At 36.3% G+C, this 23,511-nt stretch overlaps 2 protein-coding genes across 8 annotated transcripts in view; one reads left to right on the top strand and one right to left on the bottom strand.

Moving 5' to 3' along the window:
* Positions 1–2,899, top strand: part of COL9A1 (collagen type IX alpha 1 chain) — an 86,606-nt gene extending 83,707 nt beyond the window's left edge. Inside the window, exons 32-33 of one of the 4 annotated variants that reach the window (XM_063813159.1) lie at positions 1,333–1,449; positions 1,943–2,021. In XM_063813159.1, coding sequence (XP_063669229.1) covers positions 1,333–1,421 — 89 coding nt within the window. In that variant the 3' untranslated portion in view covers positions 1,422–1,449; positions 1,943–2,021. Of the gene's footprint in view, positions 1–1,332; positions 1,450–1,942 lie in introns of all 4 variants that reach the window. The other 3 variants (XM_063813157.1, XM_063813158.1, XM_054686006.2) reach the window with 3 other exon arrangements.
* A 4,308-nt stretch (positions 2,900–7,207) lies between these two features.
* COL19A1 (collagen type XIX alpha 1 chain) overlaps positions 7,208–23,511 on the bottom strand; it is a 339,181-nt gene continuing 322,877 nt past the window's right edge. For all 4 annotated transcript variants that reach the window (XM_001135236.6, XM_016955766.4, XM_016955765.4 and 1 more), the window contains 3 exons: positions 19,299–19,427; positions 12,055–12,132; positions 7,208–11,887 (listed from right to left, as the gene is read on the bottom strand). In XM_001135236.6, the coding sequence (XP_001135236.3) occupies positions 11,760–11,887; positions 12,055–12,132; positions 19,299–19,427 (335 nt within the window). In that variant the 3' untranslated portion in view covers positions 7,208–11,759. The remainder of the gene's footprint in view (positions 11,888–12,054; positions 12,133–19,298; positions 19,428–23,511) is intronic.

Genomic DNA, 23,511 nt, shown 5'->3' with positions numbered 1-23,511 from the left:
AACACATAATGATCTGCTTCATACTTACTAGGTATAGTTGAATGAAAGTATATGGGATAAATTAGGGAAAATTACTTATATCTCTGCTTATCTATAGCTTTGAGATGGATAAATTCAAAGATAATTATTCTCCCTCAAAACTTATTAATATATTGCCCTCTGACATTGCTTTGTGTGGATCGAAGTGTATGCACCAGAGGAAGAATGAGATGTTATGTAAAGCAGGATCTCTAACCTACCTTCCTTCTAAAAATATGTGAGATATATGTAATAAGACCACTGAATAAGACCATATTACTACAGTGAGACCAACAAAAGACATGTAAAAAGACAACTAAAATAGAAAAAGAAAAGTAAAAACCACAGAGAAAGAAGGAAAGTAACCAAATATAAACAAATATGTAGTTGAACATGTAGATTTGGCTTCCGGCTTTTTGGCTGAAAGACCAGGTTAAGATGGCTGAGATGGAATGAGGATCCCTATATTATTTTGGCATACACAATTTGTTTTACACTGACTTCTCATCACCACTTTTGCAATAATTGTGTGAAAGTGCTGCTAGTGCACTGGGGTAAACATTCAGCAGAAATTCCTCTTTGTTATGGGGTGCTGTGCCTCAGAGAGTGTGCCCCATTGAGGGCAGCATACCACCCTTAAACACGACAAAGGGAAGACAAGCGAGAAATGTCCCCCAGAGAACCTGGTATTGCAAAGTTCATGTTGGGGTCAGCCCTTCATGAGAAAAATATGAAATTTTGTAGGGCACATGGCACAGCCTTCTAAAAGACATTAATTCAATAATATCTTAATAATTGTAATAATAGCCCCTATTTATCAGGTGCTTTCAATTGTAGAATTATTATTATTATTATTTTTAAGACGAAGTCTTGTTCTATCGCCCAGGCTGGAGTGCAGTGGCGCGATCTTGGCTCACTGCAACCTCTGCCTCCCGGGTGCAAGTAATTCTCCTGCCTCAGCCTCCTGAGTAGCTAGGACTACAGGCATACACCACCATACCTGGCTATTTTTTTTGTATTTTTAGTAGAAATGAGGTTTCACCATTTTGGCCAGGCTGATCTCAAACTCCTGACCTCAGGTGATCTGCCCACCTTGGCTTCCCAAAGTGCTGGGATTACAGGCATGAGCCACTGCACCTGGCCTGAGTTTAATTATTAGGAAGACATTATCCCATCTTGTAGATGAAGAAACTGAGAGATTAGTGACTTGCTAATGTCACATTTTTCATAAATGATAGGGCTAGAATGTAAAGCTATTTGTCTGTCTCCAAAACCTGTGTTTTTAACCGCTAAACTATACTTCTCCCTGCCCAGATGTTGCTCAACTATTAGAAGTAAGGAATACTGCTACTTGCATTCAAAAGAAATATAATGTGAGCCACAAATGTGAGTTGCATGTATGATTTTAAATCAAGTAGCCACATGAAAAAGGTAAAAATAATCAAGTGACATTAATTTTAATAATATAGTTTACTTAACCCACTGTGTGCAAAAGATCATTTCATCATGTAATAGACACAAAAATTATTAATGAACTATTTTACATTTTTTCATATGAAGTCTTTAAAATCCAGGTGTGTTTGATACTTAGTTCATCTCCATTTGGCCTCATCACATTTCAGCTCTCAATAGGCACCTGTGGCTGGAGGCTACCATGGTGCACGGTGCAGCTCTACTGATGGAAATGGGGGTTAGAGACACTGAGGTCTCTTTCTGCTTTTAATTTCCATGAAAACCCAAGTCCAAGGAAGGGATCTTATTATCATCATCATCATCATCATCACCAATCATCACCAGTCATCATCCATCGTTTCCAAAAGCGTTTGTTAAACCCCTTATCTGAGCGCTGCTGAGCCGTGCCCTCTGCCAGTTTGCATCAATGAGGATTCTCCTGTTCACATGTGCAATCTTCTGTGTGTTTCAGGTGACCCAGGCCCTGCCAGCTATGGCAGAAATGGCCGAGACGGTGAGCGAGGCCCCCCAGGGGTGGCAGGAATTCCTGGAGTGCCTGGACCCCCGGGACCTCCTGGGCTTCCCGGTTTCTGTGAGCCAGCCTCCTGCACCATGCAGGCTGGTCAGCGAGCATTTAACAAAGGGCCTGACCCTTGAAAGGCTTACTGCTGCATGGCTGTCTGCATGAACCATGCCTGGTGAAGGAGCTTGGGTGAGAAACACCATCCAAAGCTGGGGCAAAGATGATTACCTTCAGCATGATTACAATGTATTACCTTCAGTATGATTACGGAAGTCCTACTTGACAATCACATATAGAAGAACGGTGCTATTCAGTAAGTTCTCTTTCCTTTCCCTTGGAGGGAAGACAGCAGAGTCATCAGTTAAAAAAAAAAAAAAGAAAACCAAACACCTCCCTTGAATAAATTTATACTCCTGTTCCCAGGATCTTGAGCTTTAGTGTGCTATACCTATGTGTCTTATCGTGGGCCACTGTGCCAATAAACAAAAACAACTGTTTGGTTTACCTCAGTTGCAGTAGTTATTTTCATTTAGATGTTGTTCTCAGATTATTGTTTCAGTTATATAGAGGATTACTAGACTAGTTATGAAGAAACCCCACTACATTCAATGGAATTGGTGCTTAAAATCTCATCGATGTGCTGTCTCTGGAGTGATAAGAAAGGGCTACATCGCCCGAAATGATTTCTTTACGTCACGTATTGGTTTCCTTCTTCAGCTTGAACTTTTGTTGAACTGTATGTACTTTACCCCAAACCTGTTAATATTTTGAGCGCTTCTATGTGAAAGCAAAGAAATAATTTTAATACTCTGGCATTCATAAATTTTATTGATGAGATTATTTATTTTAAAGGTTTGAGGTAACATCTCTGGTTGTACCAAAGAAGAAATAAATATGGTTTCTTAATCTCTTGCATGTTTTCTTATAAATAATCATGTTCAATGAAAAGAAGTTACTGAGCTTATTTAGATACATTAAACATTACTTAACTACTGGTTCTATAGGTGTATGTTTATAATATTAGTGTTTTTTCTACATAAAGTAATGTAAAAAGCTGTTCCACAGAGGGTGTTACCCTGTGACAGATGTGTGTGTGTGTGTGTGTGTGTGTGTGTGTGTGTTTTAGTGTGTATGGAGAGAGCTTCATGGACCTTTTCAAAATGTTAATTCCCTAGAAAGATGTGCAGCTGCATGCGCATCTATATTTTTGTATAGTATTTCAGAGATTTCGTGGACTTTTTAAAGTCTAGCCTTGCTTTATTTCTAGGTTAAGAACCACTGCCTTCATTCCAATGGCTTGTTAGCTCCCTCCTACTCAGAACTTTATTGTAAACATGATTTATGTTTCACCATTTCTTGTAAATTTTATAAATGCAGCTCAGCTAAAGCACTGTATTCTTAACAAGTATTTCCTGACCACTTAAGCACTTTATTATTATCTGTGTAATCATATTGGCTTGCTGTTTCATTAACATCTACTTAACTATCCAACAGACTTAATATATTCATTTTATATCACAGAGCCTGTGAGTAACCTGTGCTGGGGCATAAAACAATAGCTCAACATAGTATCTTTAGTTAGTTTATGGAACTAAATTCTGTCAAGTCAAAGGAGAGTGAGCCCTAATATAATTTTTTATATATTTTTTCTCATGTGTACTTTTATACATTTTAAATTCTAGTCCTAGTTGTTTGGTTAAATCAATCATTATGTAATCTGTATTTGGATTTCTTTAAAACTGCTTACAGCATCTAGTTTTATGCTTCTAGCATGAATTTTGCTTAAGAAGATTCCAACTTTGCCATATAGATCAGTGCTATTTACATAGACTGAAAGAATGTTCTTTCCCTTTTTTCAAATATGACTTTTGAAAATAAAGGTCTCTGTTATAGCTCCCTAAAACAATACTTAAAAAAATGGCAAACTTTTTCAGGAGCTGTGACACATAATTAAATAAAGGCATAGAAATTATCTTTTCACCAAAGTGCTTTTATTTTAACTAGAGTGACATAATCAAATACAATAAAAGAAAAATTAGATAATCAAACATGTTTCTAAGTTTTATAATATTCATAAGAAAATTAAAAAAAATAAAATTTCAAAGAACAGTTCACTCAACTGTTTTACAAACCTGGTTATGTAAAGGTTGTACAACAAGCTCCACAGATACAGTCAGCAACATTGGAAACAAGCACTTACAAATAGATTATGCAAAACTACCACATTCCAAATGGCAGGAAGAATTCGTTATAAATTTCAGTTAAGTGAAGTAGTTTACAGAAGCAGAAGACACTTGGCTTAGAAATTGCAAGGAAAAGAGCCCAGCAAATTCCCTTCATGAAAGAGAGTTGGTAAATGTTGAATCTGACCAAGCATGTCTCTCTAGCAAAATAGAAATCTCAAATCCTCTCTGAGATATTTTTGAAAGTTGGATAAAGTGGCAACTAGAGCACTCACTGGGAGAGGAGAGTGTAAATAAATAAAGTTGGTTTGAACCTGGCATGTTAATTAAGGGCAAATGATTCCTGATTTATTTCTAGCCGGTGCTTCTATGGCAGTATGATATGATTTTCAACCCTAATATCTGACAGGTTGGTTAAGAACTGTGGAAATCACTTCCTAGACTGACTGAGCACATAAATTCCCTGGCATGGTTTTGGGTAATTGGCTTCTGCACAGCAGAAGAATATGAATGAGTAGTCATATCAGGATAGGTGATCGATTTGATTATTTGGATACTTTACATTTCAAGCTGACTGAACCAATATTGCTATTCTTAAACATCATTAGTAAAATCTGATTTATTTGCCAACTGAAATAAGCTTAATATAAATTCCTGCTGTAGAAGATCACCTCTATTGTATTTTTAAAATTTTTTGGTGATTATAGTGTTTCTGAGATACAGTCTCTGAGTTTAAAAGTAAACCAAGGCTGGGCATGGTGGCTCACTCCTGTAATCCCAACACTTTGAAAGGCCAAGGTGGGAGGATAGCTTGAGCCCAGGAGTTCGAGACCAGCCTGGGCAAGACGGTGAGTCTCCTGTCTCTGTAAAAATAAAAACAAATTTAAAAATTAGCCAGGCATGGTAGTGAGCACCTGTAGTCCCAGCTACTCGGGAAGCTGAGGTTGGAGGATTGCTTGAGACCAGGAGTTTGAAGCCATGGTGAGCTATGATCACACCACTGCACTCTAGCCTGGGCGACAGAACAAGACCCTGTCTCTAAAATAAACTAAGTAAACCAACATAGGTGGAAAACCAATAGAAATTCTGATTTCCAAATATCAAGAAAATTACTTAAAAATATTTGCTGGTAACCTGGCAAAAGGAGTGAAAACTCAGTATTAAGGAAAAAATACTAGCAAACTAGCAATCTTGCTGTTTATAGAGGGGCGACAAACATAAATGATTTTAAATATCTTTTTAAAAAGAGTACTTGTGTTCAATAAACATAGGTCAAGCCCTTTTGTGCAAAGTAAAATAAATACTTTTCAATTGTGTAGCCTTCTTTAGTGAGTTGTGATCCAGGACATGGCAGTATAAAGTACCTATGGCTCAAGAATTATTAAATCAAAATGGGCTGACTGTAGTAATGCCTGTCTGTAAATACACACGCTCAAGTGCTCTTTAAATGATCAACGAGAGGAAGTGTAACATATTTGATTGATCTGGCTATCAGGAAGAGGATGCTGCTAACTGAAAATTACTTTTAGTCTTAAGAAATGGCAATTCATGCTAACTCTCTGCTTAACATGCCTTCACAAATTACTTTTGACTCCAAGTTATCAAAACATAGCTGGAGAGAGAACAAGGGAGGGAAACTGTCTCCAACAAATTACCTCTCTTTCTGAGATATATTTGAAATTCCATTTTGTCTCTAAGTTGAAAATATGTGTGTGAAAAGACAACAACATTCTTTAGAGAGCACCTAGTTAATTTATCCAAAGGGGGCCTGAAGATAGGAATAGTTAAGAACTATGTAAGTTATTACCCGGTATAAGTAAACATATAAATCCTCTGGCACGTTTTGATGCAGTTAATTTCTGTTAAGAAAACCTGCTATGTATTTAACTACTTATTGCCTATTGCCTTATCACTCATGGTGTAAAAGCTTTTATGAATGAGAAAAGTTAATTGTGTTATTTCTTATCTCCCTCAGGGACCTCTATAGCAAAAAGTCGCAAATGATTTTAGTGAGATGATCACTCTGGGGGACAAAAGTCCCAAAGGACTGCCTGCTTTTGGGCTTTTGATTCTGCTTATAATTCTCATCTGAAATAATTAGACTAGGCTTTTTATGAACTGCCAGGGAGATGGGTGACAAACGTGATTATTTCAAGCTGAGCAATGATTCATGTGACAAAGAAAACTATAATGATGGTACAAACATGAACCCTGCAATAGACCAATTAACGTTCCTTGGACACCTGTGGGGCTCATGGTTAGCCAAGAGTGCTTCTGGAGCATCCCCATGGTTGACACCAAACAAAATGGACTGAAGTGTGGAGCTTCAGCCATGGCAAGTGATGAAGAGTAGATATGGCCTTAATAATTGCACCTTAGATTTCCCTGACATAGGGTCAGAACCTTTATTGCTGAGATAGGTGACAAGCTCATTATGCATAATGAACATGTAGGAATCAAGGCCTCAAAGCATTATGCCCATGTGGGATTTTGAATAAAACTGGTGCCATTGCACTTAACATGAGTATATTCAATTAAATCGTAAAGAGTTTGATGAGGTAAGATAGAGAACAAACAAAATGGGGGAAAACACACCCTAAATGTTATTTAAAAATAAATAGTTGTAAAATACACCCAATACAACCTGAATTTAAAGACATTAATGTGCTGAAAAACATTTATCTCCAAAATGTACTTTGCATAACACAATACAATAAAAAGTTGTAAAATAGCCAGCATCTTTACTTACACCCAGAAGCTTAGTATGGTCACACAATACACACACTTCTGATAAACTTAAATCTTATTTACCCCCTCATTTAGTGAAGCCTCCCACTTTATTAGTATTCACTTTTGACAAATTCATGAAGCAAGTAGCTAACTCCTCCAGTTGTACCACATCACTCACTATTGGATCTGAACACGCAATTTTTTTTCCATTTAGATTTTCTTAGACTTAGCTTTGGTCTTATAAGCTTGTATTATCTTTCAGACAAATTTTTGCTGTGCTGGGTCTACTTGTCCGAATAAGTTTTCTCTGTGTTCACTTGGTTCTTCATTCAATTTAACCAAATTGATCAGTTACTCTAGCATTATTTTGTTGAGTAAAACGTTTGGATTATAGCTCCAAGTATGCCACACAATAAAAATGATGACACTCATTTGTCCTACTGCCTGAGACTTTTAGTAGTTGAATAAATTTAAGATAATTAATGCTATCTTAACCAGCCAACTAATAAATGAACACAATTCAATGGACTAAGTCACTTTGAATTACGTAGGCATACAAGATACAAATTCAATTATCTTCTGCATCTCCTCCTCTTCAAAGCCTGCATATAATCTTTGTGAGCAGAGATGGTACAAAAGGGGGATGGTACAAAAATGCGTCAACACTCAAGTATTAAGAAATAACGCTGGGAAACTGCGACAGTAAACACTTGTGTGTCTTCAGAAGGTGGATACAGACAAGTATGAAAAATAATTTAAGAACAAGAGCAATGGACAAATCTGCAAAGCTTTTTTGAGTATTCATTAAAACAACGTCAGCAAAACACTTAACTGAGAAATTCTCAATCCCAGTGTATTATTAGTGTTATGAAAATAAAAACGGTACTTAAAAAAAACAGTGTTTCTAATCGTACTTTTGTAAATAGTGATGTATTCTAGAAAAATATAAACGTTATACAAATCTAACTGTAAAATTTTAAGTACACTGAGCAACATAGAGTTTAGACATTGTGTAGTTTTATAAATTGTCTACTTCTTGTGATAAGCTAAATCTTTTTTCTTGTCTGTTGAAAGAGAGTATCTGTCCTGTCTAAAAGGTAGGATAATTATTTAGCTGTCTTCATATTGATCACTAAAATATGAGAGTGGTGTATAAACAGTTATGACTAGTTAATCTGCATGTTAACTAAGTGTGTAAGTACATATATATCCACCGAAGAAATAAAATCAAAACAGTCAACAAACCAAAGGGTACTGTGCCTGTTTCATAAAGATGCTTAAAATTAGGAAAAATGTAAATTAACAAAACAAATTAACAAAAATTATCTACAAAAGTTAAAAAAAAGTGCAAAGGCAAGAGTCTGATTTAGTTGTCCACTAAACTGTTCGTAGCCTTGTATTTCTGTTAGTTTGCTCAGTTCTTCTGAACAAATTGCTTTAAACACCATCTTGTGGACAAATGGAGGTATATCACAGGTTCCCAACAGATGAGAGAGACTGCAGAAAGGCTAAATCTTACCTAACTCATAAAACAGATTCATAAAAATTACTTTATAAGCCAAATATCAAATGATAATTTTCACAGACAACGTATTTTAATATAATTGCTTAAGTTCTTTAAGTGACTAAAATTTTAAAGTTTAAACAATATCATGAAATAGGGAAATAAACTTATGGGGTTACTTTGCTCACAAAGTGAAAAGTTTAAAAGGTTAAAACTTGCTGTGTTTGTGTTACGGTTAGAAGTAATGGTTACTGCCTTCAGTTGGAAAGAACAATGAACAAATCCATGAATTATTCTTCTGTTTTTCTTTGGATTCCAAAGGCCATAAACATTAATTGAAGTCATACTTTAATCTTTGCATAGAAAGACTTCTATCTGAAAGTGTTTTGAACTTGGTATAAAATGTAAGATTGGAACTCAAACATACTTGTATATGGAAATCACAGTTTTAATATTAATCGTCGTCATGGCCCATAATTATTTTGTATTTAAACACGTATGTTGTTTTCTGGAGTGCAAACAAGAGTAATTCATGAAATTGAATAATAATTCTCCCCTGCTTTGAACATCATTAACATCCATGTGGAAATAAACACATGTTTTGGAATGGAATAAAATGGTGCAAGGGATTTGGCAACCATCAAGTCATTTAGAGGAAAATTTCCCACCCTACTTTGGGGCCCAAATTATTTACTTTCTTTTTATTAAAGGAATTGGGCAACTGCCAAATCTCAACTTCATTTGGTGTTAAATTAGGTGGACCCAGCATTTCTTGCTGCCCTTTGTTGCATATCATGTGTACAGAGCTGAGGCAGGAAAAAGTATCTGAAGGTAAATAATAGAGTAGGGTGAGAAAGGCTTGTACCATGTGGATACAGCCCTGTTTCTCTAGTTATGTCAAATTTAGTCATATTTCCCAGTTACAAAAAATGAGTTTGTGTCATTGTGACAAGTCCACTTTGTAATACGCATCACACAATATTATATTTCCCCATCCCATCAAATTACCTGAATAAATCCAAATCCTTGAAATAGGAATTAACCAGTAAAGCATTAATGGTATTTAGAAAGATTTCTAAATATACAATTCATAAGAAAGAATGCATGACATATTTTGTAGAATAAAAATGAACAGAGTTAATAAAACAAGAAAATGAATTGTCTTTTTATGTCTATGACAGGAACAACTCAAAAACCAAAAAACAAAAAAAGTTGATTACCATCAGCAAAAAAGTCCATGAAAACATTAAAATGATAAAATAAATATTTTTAAATTAGCAAACAGGCAAAAAGATAAACAACCTATTAATATGAAAAAATAATCTTTGAAAACATATAAAATATTTAGCTTTATGACAAATTCAAGTAAATTAATATGAGTGGCAAATAAGTTGTAAGCGTTTAGAAAATTCAACAAATTAAAAGCTCAAGATATACACATAGCACCAAATTTTAGATCTATGTACACTTTTTCGGGATAAATTACCATTTTACTAAGAAAACACATACGTATGTCCCAATTGTGTAAGTTTAAAACACAGCACCATTGTAGGTATTGCACAAGAAAGAAAACGAAAAAAAAAATCAGTGTCAAAATGCTTACAATAAATAAAATAACCTTGGAAAATAAATAAACTTGGAATTGAAATATACAGCATAATTCAATATGAAATACCTAAAATGTTATAGGTATGCACAGCCATTGTAGACAGTACCTGACCAGCAGTTCATTAATCTATAATGAAAACCGGTTCAAATCACGGATGCATTGCAACAAACCCTGCCTTAAATTAGGCACATTCCTCAGACACAACTCTGTTCACAGCTTTTTCCAATGTCAGTGGGCTAGCCTTTCTAAACTCATTTTTCAGTAAACAGACAAAAGCAATCATCCTGTTTTAGCCAAATTGAAATCTGCACTGCTCCTTGAAGAGGTGTGAGTCCTGATTGCTGTGGCCGGCAGGCTCTTGCAGCATGTTCTCACATCTGTGGGACCCACCATCTAGATTTCTGCAACATCCTCATGCCCAGTATTCTAGAGAATCAGTGCCTGCCAATCAACAGTTCCTCAATGAATGTACAGCTAATCAACAGAAAGACTGTTTAGTCATTTGATGATCACTGTATTTTTGTTTCTTTTCAGAGGACATGGTTTTAGAGTGGGTGTGAACTCTTTGGTCTGAGCACTAGTTGCATATCCAGTCCTGTGGTTTTCCTTTGTTGAGCTGTACCTCTTGCTGCAGCTTCTGGAGAAATACAATTCTCCTTAAGAGCTTTTGGGCTTCACCTTCTTAACATGCATTTGCTGACACTACGCATTCATCTTCTAGGACAAGTGAGTCCATTCTTTACGTATCCCATCCTTTGTTCTGATGGTGGCTTCTTGTCTTAAAGTCTGAGGGTGATGAGGTCATAAGGATAATGGATACAAGGGCCCAAAGATCTTGCTAGGCCACTGAAGCTTTAAGAGTACCAAAGACAGCTTGGTGGCTTCACCACCAAGCACCTTGTAGGGAAAACAGCTTTCTGTTTATCAAATGAGAGACTGAGTGAGGGGACCACAGAATATTAGGCTTTTTTTGCAGAACTCATACAAAACTGGAATTTGATACTCCCTTTTCATGCAGTACTTATTCATGCCAGTGGTGATTGCTTTGAATTGAGCTCATTATACAGAATTAACAAAATCATTTCAGTAGTTGGCTATGCTGGGTGTTTGGGCTCCCTGATAAAACAGTTTCCTGCATTTTTTTTTGAAAACATAAATTGTAAAATGAAGTTCTTATTGCCTATTTTTCTGCATAAGTAGGATAGATGTAGATGGTATAAAAATTCTTAAGTTATAAAAAGTAGTCAAAAAACATTCAACAGGAGCAATGCACTATATCAAAAAAGTTGACGAGATGTTTAGCAATGATAGTAAATTTAAACACCAAGGAAAAGATAAGTCTGAAACTTTAAAATTCAGAAATCAAAGGCCAACCACATGTTGATGAGTCTACAAAATGGATATTATCATCAGTCTACTAAGTCACAAGATGCAATTTCCTCTTGAAGAAGAACTAACGATAAGATTTACTTGCATATTTCATATAAAACTCTGAGTAAAAATCATAGCAATTGTAAAGCAAAACATATGGAATGAATTTGGGAAAAATCAAAAAATGCTGATTTGCAATTGCTATAGGAATAGGATTCAAATGGTTGCTTTTAATGTCTGGCTTACTCCAAAAAAAAAAAAAAAAAAAAAAAAAAAAAAGCAACCCACAGATGATGAGGGTTTGATGGTATTAAGAGAGCTCCAGTGGCAAGGAAGTGTTACCAGGAACCAAGTCTTCTTCAGGTGTGTTCAATTCCCACCTGTGCGCTGATGGGCATGAGACACAGGATAGAGGCAATCTTCTGGGTTACATCTTCCACTGGGTCCTGGGGGGCCCTGGGGGCCTGGGGCACCTGGTGAGCCTGGCAAACCCAGAGCTAATGACATAAAAAAAAATTACAATGCAGATCACATATGGCCCTTCCTCTCTCCCACCCTCTAGCCAACATGGATCACTCGACTTGACATATAAGGACCCTAGGGGAGAAGCATGGTTCTCATTTGTAAAGGCTTGCTTGTGTTGTGAAGACAATATCCCTCTTACCTGAAGTCCCAGGAAGACCTGGACTCCCTGGCAGCCCAATTCCAGGTTCACCTCTTTCTCCCTTCTGTCCTCTGTAGCCTAAGTGAGAAATATATAAAAAAGAGACACACAAAAAGGGTTCTATGGCAACACAGCACAGAGAAGAACCATTTTCTGAGTCTGTGATAATTATGTGATACATGTGCTTAAAATAAATAGTATATTAGCTAACTGTTTTGCATTAACCACATATTAAACTTACATATCAAACAGATTGGGTATAATAGGGCAATGAGGATCTTAAAAAACATGCAATTACTATAAAAAGTTCCAACTAGTTAAACTATTTTTTTTTTTTTTTTGAGACGGAGTCCTGCTCTGTCACTCAGGCTGGAGTGCAGTAGCACTATTATCTTGGCTCACTGCAACCTCCACCTCCTGGGTTCAAGTGATCCTCCTGCCTCAGCCTCCTGAGTAGCTGGAATTACAAGCACTCAACCACCACTCCTGGCTCTTTTTTTTTGTATTTTTAGTGGAGACAGGGTTTTGCCATGTTGGCCAGGCTAGTCTCAAACTCCTGACCTCAGGTGATCTGCCCGCCTTGGCCTCTCAAAATGCTGGGATTACAGGCATGAGCCACCATGCCCAGCCCCAACTAGTTATACTCTTGATAGCGAGATTTTGGCTCTGAAAATGACACCTAAATAAATCAATCTTGCAAATAGCTATCACAAGCTGTGTGAGCCCTCTTCAGTAGGAATTCTGATTGAAGGCAAGGTATAGGCTAAATGAAAGAAGTATACGGAAAGAGTCTTGCTTAAAATGAGAACAAGATAATATAATAGGAATATGGATCTTATTCCAAGAATTAAAGGAAATGAAAGGAACAAATAATTCAAGATTCTAATAAATGATAGCAAGAGCATGAGTATATGTGGGTTAACTCATCTAAAAAGTCAGGTCTATGTTCGAATGATCAACTATAAACATTATATCTTCTCACAGTAACGTTTAAACATCCACCCCATGTTTGAACATGGCAGTGTATAACTCCAAAGGAGCTTCAGCAAAGCTAGGAAACAAGAGAGGAGACTGACAGTCTCCCAAATGCACTTCATCAACTTAAGATATTTTAACCAAAATGAATTAGGTCTAAGATCTGTCTATATTTTAAAACAAAATTATTCTTACTATCTAATATGCTTGCTATTGGCTGAGCTACAAGAGTACAGAGAAATTTGTGTCTCCAGAAGTCATTATCCCTGCTTATAAAAAGCATAAAGCATTTTTATCTGCATTTTATATATTGGCACCCATGTAATACTTTGTTTGAATAAAAGGTTCCATGCTGTAAGAGTTTCACAGTGATGGCAAATAGAGTTTTTATTTCCAACTTTTTCATACTTAAACAGCCCCTTAAAGATCACTCCTTGTCCTAAATGGACAGAGCAGCCGTGCAGACTCATGTGGACACACAGCAAAGATATCAGCAGGAGAGCATCTCAGTAGGAAACAGTAGGCTGTGATTTAGTTGTGCCTTTTCATAAAGGTGTGCTGTTACAGTAGAACATGGCAGGAGGAGAAAATGTAATGCTCCCTATGAACAGTATGTATGATCAATTATTTCCCATTATTGTTGAGAATTAGATAGCAGTTTTTAGATAGCAGGGGTTATCATTTTCACTTTGACTAGGTCATACAATGTACACATTATTATCTGAACAACATTGGCAATGTAATCACCACACAGGTATTTATTTGCTTTTTATGTAAGACCTGATCATAAATGTGAAACTAGTGGAAAAAAGAATATATGTCAAAAATATTTTGAAGTATATAGTAGAAATACACCCACCAGCAGGAAACCTTCACATATTTATATTTGAAAATTGTGTTAAAGATATTCAGTACAATCCTAGACCCTAGAGAGAACAGTGGCTTTGACATGTGACATAATAACCATAGTTGATCTATATTCAAATTTAAAATGTTTCCAGGATTTCTTTGATATAAGTGACTTTCATTTAACATATGTGAACAGCAGGAAAAAAATGTATATACTTAGGGTCATTTGAAACCACCCTCCCAAATCCATTACTTAAACATTTCTGGAGTAAAATAATATTTATTGCCTGAGGTATATTTGATAGTTTAACTCAGGTCCCACTATTACAGAAAAGTTATAAAGTTGATCCTCAGCTATCTCAGTAAGTACTTAAGATTACAGGCTAAAAATATGAGGAAGAAAGAATAATAACTGAAGATACATGAACTTTTGATTAATAAGAGGATTAACAAGAGTGTAATGCAATTCCAAATGAAGAATATATTGGCTAAACCTTACCGATTTCATTTAAATTCAGCTCTCAGATTTGCAATATAATGCAGAAATATATTATTCCGCATGCATTTCGGTTCATGTGGTATTACAAATTAAGAAACTGTGATTCGTGTATTTGCATAAGGTAACATTTACCCTTCTCCTGTCAAATGTAACAATTTCCTTGTACAAATTTCTCAGTTCATTAGGTTAATAATTACCTGTTATTAATAGATAAAGCGACTGAATTGCACAAGTACTTTCTACTCTTGAATTTCCTATTAAGGTCCCAAGCTCATTCATTATGAAGGCTGCCATAAAGCCGTAGGGTTTTTTTTTTTTTTTATCATTACTTCATAACAAAACTCCTTGTAGGAATGCTAACAAGGTCAATAACAGCTTTCCCCATTTATAGAATTAAGCTTTTCACCTCTTCAGCTTGGACCTGTCTTTAAATTTGGAAGAGGCTGGTCTATCTGCAAAGAGACATGTATTTCCATAGACGATAAGTCTACAGGATGGGCAAGGCACAGTGGCTCACACCTGCAATCCCAGCACTTTGGGAGGCCAAGATGGGCAGATCACCTGAGGTCAGGAGTTCAAGACCAGCCTGGCCAACATGGTGAAACCCTATCTCTACTAAAAATACAAAAATTAGCTGGGCATGGTGGTGGGCACCTGTAATCCCAGCTACTTGGGAGGCTGAGGCAGGAGAATTACTTGAACCCAGGAGGCGGAGGTTGCAGTGAGCCAAGATTATGGCCATTGCACTCCAGCCTGGGCAACAAGAGTGAAAATCTGGCTCAAAAAAAAAAAAAATTCTACAGGATGACAGCTTGATAAAACTGCAGCTGATGTAGGAAAACAAATAAAACACCAGCAGTGTCCTAATTGAAAGCATCTAGAGGTACTAGTCATCGATGAAACCTGGTGCTTGGTGTAGTTTTTCAGGTGGTAGACTGTGTTTATTTCCAGTAGGAAGATTTCAGTTTTGACTCCAGAGATTTACTTCTAAAGTTGTAAATCTGTGCGCCTGTATACATACCGGAAAAAGGCCAGTAAATGGATGCTATTGGCATTTTAGGAGGGATAGTTGTTTACGGTGGGCATGGTGGGGGTGGGGTTAGGGGTTGCCTCGTGCCTTACAAGTTGTTTAGCCTCCCTGGTTCTACTCCACCAATTGATAGCAGTGCCCTTCAGTCATTTTGACACACACACACGTGTCCTCCCATATCCAAATGCCCCTAATGCTACTAAATTTGAAAGGTCAAATCTATACATCACAAGTGCTTCCTATAAACAGTATGTATGATCAATTACTTTAAAAGTGCACAAGTAAGAACAACTATTCCCACTACTGTCCTTTTGGAACTGATGCAGGGTGCATGCGATGGATGTAGCTGTTTTTTCCTACTGACCCCACATGTGAGTTTCCTTCTGAAATGAGTAGGGTTTTAGGTGTGGTATCTATTCCTTGGGTGGAATAGGTGATGGAGAATCAGCTGTGTTTGAGAAGAAGTTTAAATGAAGTGTTTTCTCATAAAACTCACTCGAAAGAATAACGTCTGTTAGGAAAATTCGCCTCTCCTGTTTATATAGGGGAACTCAGCTGAATCATGCTTCTTAGGGTTTCTTTTATTCTGATGTGGCACATTTTAGCTCATACCCGGGAGAACCAGCCATGAGGCCCTGTGCTGCAAGCCCCAGGTGGGAATGGACACCAAGGAAAGTTCTCTCAAGGCACAGCAGGAAGCCAATACTCAGAACCCCATGGGACGGCTAAAATCTAAAAGCTGTCTGGAAATGTTTTCAATTTAAAAAAGACATCGACAATCACCCCTTTGGAAACATTAGAAAAACTGCAAATGAAGTGATGCAACTCAGAATCCAAAAGGTCTTTCTTTTCACTTTAAGAAGGTCAGGGTGCTGAAGGCGGATCCTCAAGCTTTCATGATCAGAATCTTGGTAGGAGCGGCTCTTCCTTTTTTCTATATGAATTGTGTACCTCTCACAGTCTGACGTCGATTTTCTCACTGCTTTCTATACGTCTCCTGCTTCTCAGAATAAGCACAGGAAACCTTATGAAACCCCTTTATACTTTTGTCCTTTCCTAAAGATAAGATAATAAAGGACTCATTCCATAGTGCATATTTCAAACCAACCATTTAATTTTAATTTTACATTTCAGATTAATTTAGTTAAGCAATATTTAAGATGATATATATCGTCAAATTGTCATAAGTGGAACAAAGTTTTTTGCCAATATAAGCAACTTTTGGTTTTAAAAACTTTAGAAAACATAAGAAAAATTATTTAAAGTTCAAAAATTACCATCCACAAGCTCTATTAGCAGAAAGGTTCTAAAATTTCTTAAAAATGTATTTCAGAACCAAATGGATTTCTTTCCTGACAAACACTGAAAACAAAACAAAACAAAACAAAATGTCTCGTCTAGAAATTTCAGAGGAGCCACCATCAGACAGGATGAATGAGTGGCAGAACACACGGTGTCACATTCAGAAGCCATCTTTTCTTCCCAACCTATGTTGCATTTCTGACTTCAACCCTTTCTTAAACTCAGTCATGCTGTGTCATTAAGAGGACTAATTCAGACAATAGCATCCGAGGTTTGCATGGTCACTGGTGATTTTAAATGCATTTTTTTCTTTCCTTTTTGAAAAAAAACACTTAAATTGAGCAGAGCAAAGCTTATAAGTTACGTGTATAACTGCATCTTCTGAGCATGTCACACCTATTTATGTACTAGAGAAAAACACTTCAATTTCTTGTGCACTTCTCTAGAGGCACCAAAAATTAAACAGCAGCCTCTCATTTTCTTTCTTTTCAGTGAGATTTCTCTGTGCCTTTAGGCAGGATTATCAGTACAGCATGCCTACTGTACTGATATTCCTTAAAAACAAATATTTTTAAGAAACAAATATTCCTTAAAAATGAATTCTATGTTTTGCAATTTTTATTTACTTTTTGCTAAATTTTAGGCAAATTTAACAAATACTGAAAAGAAAGTATTATGTAAAGGTTAAGGAGACATCTACTAAGTTGTAGTCAAGATATGTCTGTTGTCAGAAACCCAATGGGGAGACAAAACTTTTGACAATTTTAGTAAACCTTGGTTCACAAAAAAACTGGAAATCATGTGGGGATATCTTCCAAATTTAAGAATTGCATCCAGAAGCCCTATCAGGAGTAGAAGTAGTCTATAATATCTTTGAGGTACAACAGCAGATGAAATCCATAGAAATCCTTTGCAAAAGGAAGGGCAAGTGGAGTGGTGAACAGAAGGCTTGTTTCCAAAAGCTTCACTGACACTGTGGGTTTAGAATTGCCTCTGACTGACAGCCTTCCAAATGGGCCTTTGCAGCACCTGTGAGGTGTCTGAAGCCAGGTGTTTGAGTGGAACAGGAGACCCCAGTTCCAGAGCTGTTTTCCTTGATCATCTCAATTTTCCATTGTTCTTGTCCTCTCAAACCACCAGTTTGAAGGATCTATCCAAAGTTTTCTTCCTATTGGTGTTAACGCTGCTTATTCTTCATGTGGCTTGAGGCATTACACATTTTCAGATAAGCTTTCGAGATCTGCATGCCAGTCTCATATACTCTGACTTCAGAACAGACCCAACTAGCGAAAGATAATAATTAGCCCCCTCTACACAATAGTGTATACATAGAGGGCTACTCCTCATCCTATACTTTTCTCTTTCCTTCATCAATCTGCCAAACTTCACTATAATCTAAAGATAATGGTGGAATATATGTATCGTTTAAAAAAAACTAGAGAGATTTTAACTGTTCCTGTTTTATATTGTGCTAATTAAACGCAAAGACTTGGCAATCATGGTCATAGGTTATAAGGTTATATTAGGATATATATACTAACAGGCACTGCTATTGGGAACTGAACAGATGTTGCTCTTTCGGAAGAGGAAGGGCACATCAGTCACCTCGGGACACTTCAGAAAATAAGGCTCAATATTACAGAATAGCAGTAGGAAGGAAACTGGTGACAGAAAAACACTTCTTTGCATATATATTATTTTGGACTGCATTCTTATTTAATTTTCGTGTTAATTTCCTCTTTTCTTTCTTTATACAAGTTGCTTTTGATTATTTCAAGGAAGGAACCTGAGATCCTCCATGGTTAACAAGAAGAAGCAGTTTTCCTGGTCTTATCTTTCATGATATATATTCACTGAATTTAATATTTCCCTTTCAGAATTGTTGACTCTTCTAAGCCTGGGCCTATTTGGCCACTTTGCTGGATTGCTACTCATATTTCTAGAAAATGGCCTTGTCAGATTAATTTAGTTAAGCTATACTTAAGATTATGTCTCTTGTTGTCATAAGTGGAACAAAATTTTTTGCCAATATAAGTTGGGTTTTAAGAGCTTTAGAAATCACGTGAAAAATTCTTTAACATTCAAGTTACCATCCACAAGCTGTATTCAAAGCAGAAATATTCTAAAATTTCTTAAAAATATATTTTAGAACCAAATAACTATTTGTCGTTGAGTCTCCTAAAACTCTTTCTCCAGTTTATTTAAGATACTCAGATGATGGAGACTTGCTTAACTTACACCAAAAGGGGAGGCCTAAAAAATTCTAAGATTCCTAGATAATAATGATATATAAGCACACATTATTGCTGTTATTGTTATAATAAATATTATTTTTACAATACATTTAGAATACCAGGTAACTCTCATTTGGTTTTAAATTTGAAGTAGTAATAGTTAAACATCTACTTCTAGAATGTCAAATATTATAAAGAGATTACATATGAAACCATTTTATATATTGCATATATTTATATATGTAATGTATAAATAAAGGACATACATACATACTTTTTTCCTTAACTGTGACTAACATGTTATAAATACAGAGAGTTAAAAATCAATAAGCCAATATTACACTTGAAGACTTACCTTGGGGTCCAGGGTCTCCTGGTGGCCCAGGCAACCCATCCTTCCCTGGTGGCCCAGGCCTCCCATAAGCTTGGGCAGCCAACATTGCTGCTGGCAGCTTGAGCTGGGATAGGAATACAGCCATCCTCTCTTCATGTATAGAAGAAAAAATAATATATCATGGAACAGAAATATTTTATGTCAAAAAATTTCAAAATACATGAAATCAAACAAACAAAAAGATTTAGTTTTTAATTTAAGCACATCTAATTTACCAACTGGTCTGACTGCTGAGTTTTTTGATTAGACAAATAATATCGATTGCAAAGTTGTTTGTGTATAGATGCAGACCAGCTGTGTCACTCAGAAAGTCTGAGAATTTTCAGTGCTTCTGAGATGTAACAATCTAGTGGACAGAACACTAGCATGGAATCTAACCTCTGGTAATGGCATGTGGAGAGAATTTAGGTTCACATTAAAAAATGATTTCATAATAACTTTAAGGCATATTCCAGGAATGTTGTGAACGTATGTGTGGTGATTTAAAATATATTCATGAATTCTTTGACACTGTCTTCCAAAGTTGGAGTTTAATTCTCCTAGTTTTGAAGGGGGGCTAGACTTTTCATTTCTAGTGAAAAGAAAAAGGCTGAATTAACAGTGGGCAACTAGAGAGATGAGGTCATAAAAGACATCGTGGCTTCCTAGTTGCTTTCTCTCTTAGATCACTCATTGGAGGAAGGCAGTTGACATGGAGTGAGAGCACCCAAGAAGTCCTGTGGAGAGGCCCATGTGGGGAAGAACTGATGCTACCTGCCAGTGGCCACGCACATGAACTTGGAAGCAGATCATCCAGCCCTAGTCAAGCCTTCAAATGACTGCAGCTCTGAATGACATCCTGACTGCAACTTCATTAGAGATCCTGAGCCAGATCCATACAATTAAGCAACACTTCAAGTTCCTGACCCATAAAAAATGTGAGATAATAAACATTTATAATGTGAAATGTAAGATAAATGTTTTAAGCCACTAAAGTTTGGAGGTATTTTCTTATGCAGCAACAGATAACTAAAAAAAGCATATCGAATATTTTACTACTATATGAAATTAATTTTGGTAAAATCATTAACTCATTCCAGGGCCATTATAAATACAATCTATCACTGGAGTCTTTCTTAAAATTGCTTGGTTTGTTTATATTTAGTATACCTCACATTTAAAAAATCAAATGTATGAACAACTAGATTTCAAACAGAAGACCCGAGGAGGCTCTATCCTTGCCACGACAAGAAGTTAACCGCATTGCTTTTTCTTTTTCTTTTTGCATAGCTTCTTCAAAAATCTCTTAGTAATTTAAATGGTTTTATTTTAAAATAATTTACACACAATTTTTCAAAGACACTTTTGTGTAGTAAGAAATAAATATTCAATTTAAAAACTTCAGTCTGGGTTTGGTGCAGACAAATCTTCCAGAAAAGTTTTTTTTACTGAGGAAATTAGTATTTATTTTGTAAGTAAAGACCAAATGACAGACAACAACGCAGTAGAAACGATAGCCGTCGGTTAGAAAACACAAAGCCCAAATCATATAGGTCTTGTAAAGAGTTACTTCCATATTCTCCAGTCTTTTCATTCAGTTTAGTTGATTTAGTTGAATTGCAAAGGCATACTTAAACAGATATGCATCTTTTATTTTATGTAAATTTTTAAATAAAGAGTAAATTACTTCTGAGGAAAATCTGTTTTCCCACGAGTTTTCAATTAAAACAATCATTTAAAAACAATGCAGGCCCATACTGGTTAAGAAAGAAAAACAATTATTTTTTCATATAGAATTATTAAGGGAAAAGCCCCAATAGATATAGAGCATTAGCTGTCATTATCCGAAAAGTAATCACCTACATTCACATTCTCATGTCACAAAGCATGCAGAATGGAAATATACCACAACCCGCACAGGACTAGAATCTCTGGCTGCAGACTGAAGGATGAATGGGAGGCCAACAGGGATCTAATGGATGCTGGTCCCAAGGAGTGATAAGAAATCACCTGCCCTCCAGTATCACTACCTCACTATCTACCTGGGATGTTTGGTTGATATTACTATATCTTATGCTAGTAACTAATAGATAAAACAAATAGGTAATTAATATATAGTTTTAGTTTTACAAATCATCATACTGAATGTACATATAATATCTTTATTACATCAAATTATGAACTTGGGGCATTACAATAAATACGAAATTCAATAATCACAGTTTGAATATTTGCTGCTCTGCACTTCAAAGATGTATTTCAGTACAATTTTTCTTTCTTTTTTCTTTTTTGAGATGGAGTCTCGCTCTGTCACCCAGGCTGGAGTGCAGTGGCGCGATCTCAGCTCACTGCAACCTCCGTCTCCCGGGTTCACGCCATTCTCCTGCCTCAGCCTCCCGAGTAGCTGGGACTACAGGCGCCCACCACCATGCCCGGCTAATTTTTTTTTGTATTTTTAGTAGAGACAGGGTTTCACCGTGTCAGCCAGAATGGTCTCGATCTCCTGACCTCGTGATCCACCCCCCTCAGCCTCCCAAAGTGCTGGGATTACAGGCGTGAGCCACTGCGCCCGGTCACAATTTTTCTTAATTTGAAACATGTCTGTTTAAATACCTTCAATGTCGAAACACAAATATTCACAGTACTAATTTTTCCTCTTTAATATATGAATTGAGTTTAGAAGTACTTTGGTGGTTTTTAATATTTTTAGCAAAACAGAAAATTATTTCCACTACTTCTAGCTGTAAATTATCTGGCTTTGAGATACACTCAGAAACAGTCATTTAGCATAAGGGTGATTACCTCTTCTGAACCCTACCCTAATGCTCTATAATTTACAATAATATGTTTCAGAGCACCCAGATGAATTGTAAAGGCCTTTATTCTTAATTGCTTTTCCTCTGTTTTCAGGGATCTTCAGTCAATTAAAATGTTTTTGGCTATGCTTTCTAATGAGGCAGGAATTGAAGAGTTCCGATATAAGCATGCATAAACCAAACACACATTTTCCATCTGCCAAGGCAAAGCCACAGCAGTCACTCTAACAAATGAGACCAAGGCTTGGCTTCCTTGGAGAATTGGCTCCTTAATATAATACAGACATTAATATTAATGTGATGATAAACTACGTATTTTAGAGAAGGAAGGAACACACACATGTCATCTGGCCTATGTCTATCTTCTATTTCACAGACAAAATTTGTAAATATTTCAAAGACAGAAATTCTTCCCCTCCTAATGCCCATGGAAATGTCTAATTATCCATTTTCTTGGTATAACTTCAATTTATTTTATTTTGCTACCCCATTATGGAAACAGAGAGCAGTTAATGAGTATTTCCCTTGGGAAATCAGTCATATTGTTACATATTAGCATTCAGGTTAAATAACTTCTACTCATAGGCTTCACAATCTATTTTGTAAATCTCTTTTTGGTTCCATTGTTGCAGGGCTTTTCCATAAATGTCTCCTAAATGTGGAAACCAAAATTAAATATAGTTCTCTCCTAAAGGGCAAAAATATCAGAAGAGTAATTTCCTGTGATATTTTAATAATTATATTCTAGTTTCATTTTTCACTGTTAATTCAACAGCATCATTTGGTGGATTCATATTTATTTTGTGGTTCATTATGACCCAAAGGTGGTTACTACTTCACTTGTCTCTGTCTCAATCATTCGCCACCTTAATGAGTTTGTTGCTTTGAACTATCCTGGGTAAAGATGGCGGATTAAACACATGGATCTGCTTTAACTACCTCCTGAATCCTAGCAAAACAATCCTCTTAAAGGCCTAAACAGACAAGAATGGGGGAGCATATGAAAGGAGACAATAGCAGCACAATTTTGGAAGTTGAGAACCAGACGGTTGAGTGATTACTTAACAAATGCAAGAAAACTAAACTCTTAGACTAGAAGTAGAGGAATAACTTGACTTAAACTACAAAATCCTCAGAAGGCTCAGAATTGGCAGTACAAGTTACCTCTGGAAGTGGGGGTGAAAGAGGGGAACTAAAATAAGGAGCACTGATTGAAAGCCTGTTTTAGTAGTTGTTGAAATTCCTTTCTCTATACAGCTAGGCAGGTGCCTCTCCCCATCCCTAGCAAAAGACTGAGGGTTTATTATTATCTGAAAAGTGTAAGTAGTCTGCCTCTGCATGGAGGAGCCCAGACTCCATTGAGACTCAGGCTTCCAAAC

Source organism: Pan troglodytes, chromosome 5 (genome assembly GCF_028858775.2).
Source record: "Pan troglodytes isolate AG18354 chromosome 5, NHGRI_mPanTro3-v2.0_pri, whole genome shotgun sequence".
Taxonomy (NCBI): domain Eukaryota; kingdom Metazoa; phylum Chordata; class Mammalia; order Primates; family Hominidae; genus Pan; species Pan troglodytes.
This window is presented reverse-complemented; position numbering and strand designations above follow the sequence as displayed.